This window comes from Empidonax traillii, unplaced genomic scaffold (genome assembly GCF_003031625.1).
Source record: "Empidonax traillii isolate 1590-97213 ecotype Southwest subspecies unplaced genomic scaffold, ASM303162v1 scaffold5839:size7017, whole genome shotgun sequence".
Taxonomy (NCBI): Eukaryota; Metazoa; Chordata; class Aves; order Passeriformes; family Tyrannidae; genus Empidonax; species Empidonax traillii.
In genome coordinates this window covers 1-3104 of record NW_020961032.1, presented here as the reverse complement: position 1 = coordinate 3104, position 3104 = coordinate 1, and the positions used below count along the sequence as shown (strand labels likewise).

Here is a 3104-nt window from a genome sequence, read left to right as displayed (position 1 = left end):
CGGGGGGGGAGGGAATCAGGATTTGAGCTTCTTGTGGCTCCGATTTCTCCCGTTGTGTTTTTTTCTGCTCGTTTTTTAATTGCGGGGAGAAAAGTTTGAAACTCCCTTTTGTCTTTTCCGTATCGGAGAGCTCGTTTCCCATTTTTGAAGGTAAAAAGGGGGGATTGGGTACTCACTCGCTATCCCCCAGGCGCTCCAAGCACCGCTCAGGTCCTGAAGCGGGGTCACAGCTGCGGGGCGGGGGGTCCCAGCGGGCGTGACGTCTCTGTGTTGGGCGCCGGCTGTCCCGGGACCGGTGTCCCACGTAGCTGGACGGAGGGGACTGTGTGAACGGGCCCTTCACGAAATGGCTGGAGTGAGTGAGGTCTTAGGGGCAGACTGAGCTCCGGAAACGCAATCCGCCAGTAGCTCCAGTGAACAGAGACCTTTCTTAATGTAAGAAGGGTGGATTCTGCCCCACGTTGGGCGCCATCTCTAGCAGGTTTTGGGGGGGACCTGCGGGAAGACCTCCGGGCGCATTTTGCATTGGGGGACGGGCACACACACACGAGAGATGTGACCCACAAAATGGCAGTTTATTAACCAAGAAGACAGTCGCGCCTGGGGTGGGGTCCTGACCTTCGATGGATTTCACAGCCGAGGGATAGAAGTCCCATCGGGGTCGCCAAATTGATGCCGAAAAAAAAGCAGATAAAAACTGTTTAGACAGAGTTTTATGCCTAGAACAGCAAGGTATTTATTGATTAACGGCCGGGCAGCCTGCCAGCTCGTGCTGGGAAAAACAGGTTCCCAGTTGGTTGGGTTAGAGTGAGTATTTTATACAGGTTTGGCAATGATTACAACGTAGATTACAATATTCATAACAGGTGGAGTTAGGGGCGGAGATTGAGGCGTGGTTTCCATTTTGAGGAATATTATGGTGGGAGATCCTGTTTGCCTTCATCCTGGGGGTTGCTTTTTTAATCCTCATCCTCACCTGACCTCGGGGACCTTTCGTTCTTTCTGTTGTTTCTGTGTTCTGATCACTGAGGCTTCAAGAAAGCCTTGGCTTGGGGCCTGTAACACCTATTGAGATGTCACCTTGGCTCCTCTGGATGAGATTTATGGGCGCTGGGTTCTTTGTTCTGTGTATCTGTAAATATTTTAGGTCTGCAGAACTTGTACAGAACAAGATCTCCTTTGAGCAAGGTAGAGAAATGGGGGGAGAACAGTGGGCCCCTGCAGCGAGATGCTTCAGTTAACCCTCCTTCCTTCACCTGCAGAGGTCTGTAAGGCTGGGGCTGGTCTGACCCCTTGTAGCTCTCAGGCAATTCCGGGCAGCTGTTGTTGCTAGAAACTCTGTTCTCTGCAGGCTTCGGCTGGTCCCACCTCCTACAGTGTCCCACATGCAGGAGGCCGCAGACAGTTTGTCCCCTATCCCATATCCCATATTCCATGTCCCCACAGGTGTCCCAGGTGCAGGAGGCCATAGCCAGTCTGTCCCATGTCCCTTGTGTCCCCCATGTCCCCACAGGTGTCCCAGGTGCAGGAGGCCACAGCCAGTCTGTCCCCTATCCCATATCCCATATTCCATGTCCCCACAGGTGTCCCAGGTGCAGGAGGCCACAGCCAGTCTGTCCCCTATCCCATATCCCATATTCCATGTCCCCACAGGTGTCCCAGGTGCAGGAGGCCATAGCCAGTCTGTCCCATGTCCCCCATGTCCCCACAGGTGTCCCAGGTGCAGGAGGCCGCCGCCCGCCTGACCGAGGCCTACGCTGGGCCACGTGCGGAGGAGCTGCGGGCGCAGGAGGGTTTGGTGAGCGCGGCCTGGGCCGAGCTCCGCGGGCGCTGCCAGCGCCGCCGCCGCCTCCTCGGGGACACCGTGGAGCAGTTCCGGTTCCTCCGCGCCGCCCGCGACCTCCGGCTCTGGATGGACGGGATGCACCTGCAGCTGCAGGCCCGGGAGCGCCCCAGGTGAGCTGGGATGGCTTTGGGGACACCGGGGGGACACCCCAAGGACGGCCCAGGGACACCGCGGTGACCCCGGCACGGGGGTGGTGACTGTGGCCAACCCACTGGCCCAGCCCTCCCCCCCACCCCGGGCTCACCTGAGCCCAGGTGGAGGTGCAGGCCGGGGTCACGTGGGGTCAGGGGGGGTCACATGGGGTCACACAGCGGTGGCACCGTCCTTGTCCCTGTCCCTGTCCCTGTCCCTGTCCCAGGGATGTGACAGCGGCCAAGCTGCTGATCCAGCAGCACCAGGGGCTCCATGGGGGGGTTGCTGAGGGCTGGGGTCACTCAGGGTCACTCAGGGTGACCCCCCATGCCCCTGTCCCTGTCCCAGGGATGTGACAGCAGCCGAGCTGCTGATCCAGCAGCACCAGGGGCTCCGGGCCGAGCTGGACGCGCGCGGCGGCTCCTTCGAGTCGTGCGTGGCTGCGGGGACGGCGCTGCTGCAGCGCGGCCACCACGAGGCCGACAAGGTACCCCGGGACACCCCGTGCCCCCTGTGCCCTCTGTGCCCTCTGTCCCCATGTCCCCCCGGCCCCCCTGACCCCGATTCTCCCCCCAGCTGTCCCAGGAACTGGCCGAGCTGCAGGAGCGGCGCCGGGACATCGGGAAGCGCTGGCAGGACAAGCTGGACTGGTTGCAGACCGGTGAGATGGGGGGGGGGGTACCCTGCACCCCCCAGGACCCCCCGGGACCCCCCAGAACCCCCCATAACCACCTGTGTCCCCCTGGGACCCCCCTGTGCTCCCCCAGTGCCGGAGGTGTTTGGGTGTGACACCCCCAAGGCCTGGGGGTGCGGATTGGGGGATCTCCGTGCCCCAAGGGGGGGTCAGGGGTCACAGATGGGGGTCAGGGGTCACAGATGGGGGTCAGGGGTGACACATGGAGGGTCAGGGGTCACAGATGGGGGTCAGGGGTGACACATGGAGGGTCAGGGGTCCCAGATGGGGGCCAGGGGTGACACATGGAGGGTCAGGGGTCCCAGATGGGGGTCAGGGGTGACACATGGAGGGTCAGGGGTGACACATGGAGGGTCCCAGCCCCCTGTGACCCCCCTGTCCCCGCAGTGCTGGAGGTGCTGGTGTTTGGCCGCGATGCTGCCATGGCTGAGG

The 3104-nt window shown here is 61.6% G+C and overlaps 1 protein-coding gene across 1 annotated transcript in view; it reads left to right on the top strand.

The window, feature by feature from the left end:
- The window catches only part of LOC114073260 (spectrin beta chain, non-erythrocytic 2-like), a gene marked incomplete at its 3' end in the record, with an annotated part of 7000 nt that extends 3903 nt beyond the window's left edge, over window positions 1–3097 (top strand). Inside the window, exons 3-6 of the mRNA XM_027911049.1 lie at window positions 1712–1956; window positions 2327–2465; window positions 2555–2639; window positions 3060–3097. Coding sequence (XP_027766850.1) covers window positions 1712–1956; window positions 2327–2465; window positions 2555–2639; window positions 3060–3097 — 507 coding nt within the window. The remainder of the gene's footprint in view (window positions 1–1711; window positions 1957–2326; window positions 2466–2554; window positions 2640–3059) is intronic.
- Window positions 3098–3104: the final 7 nt, after the last annotated feature.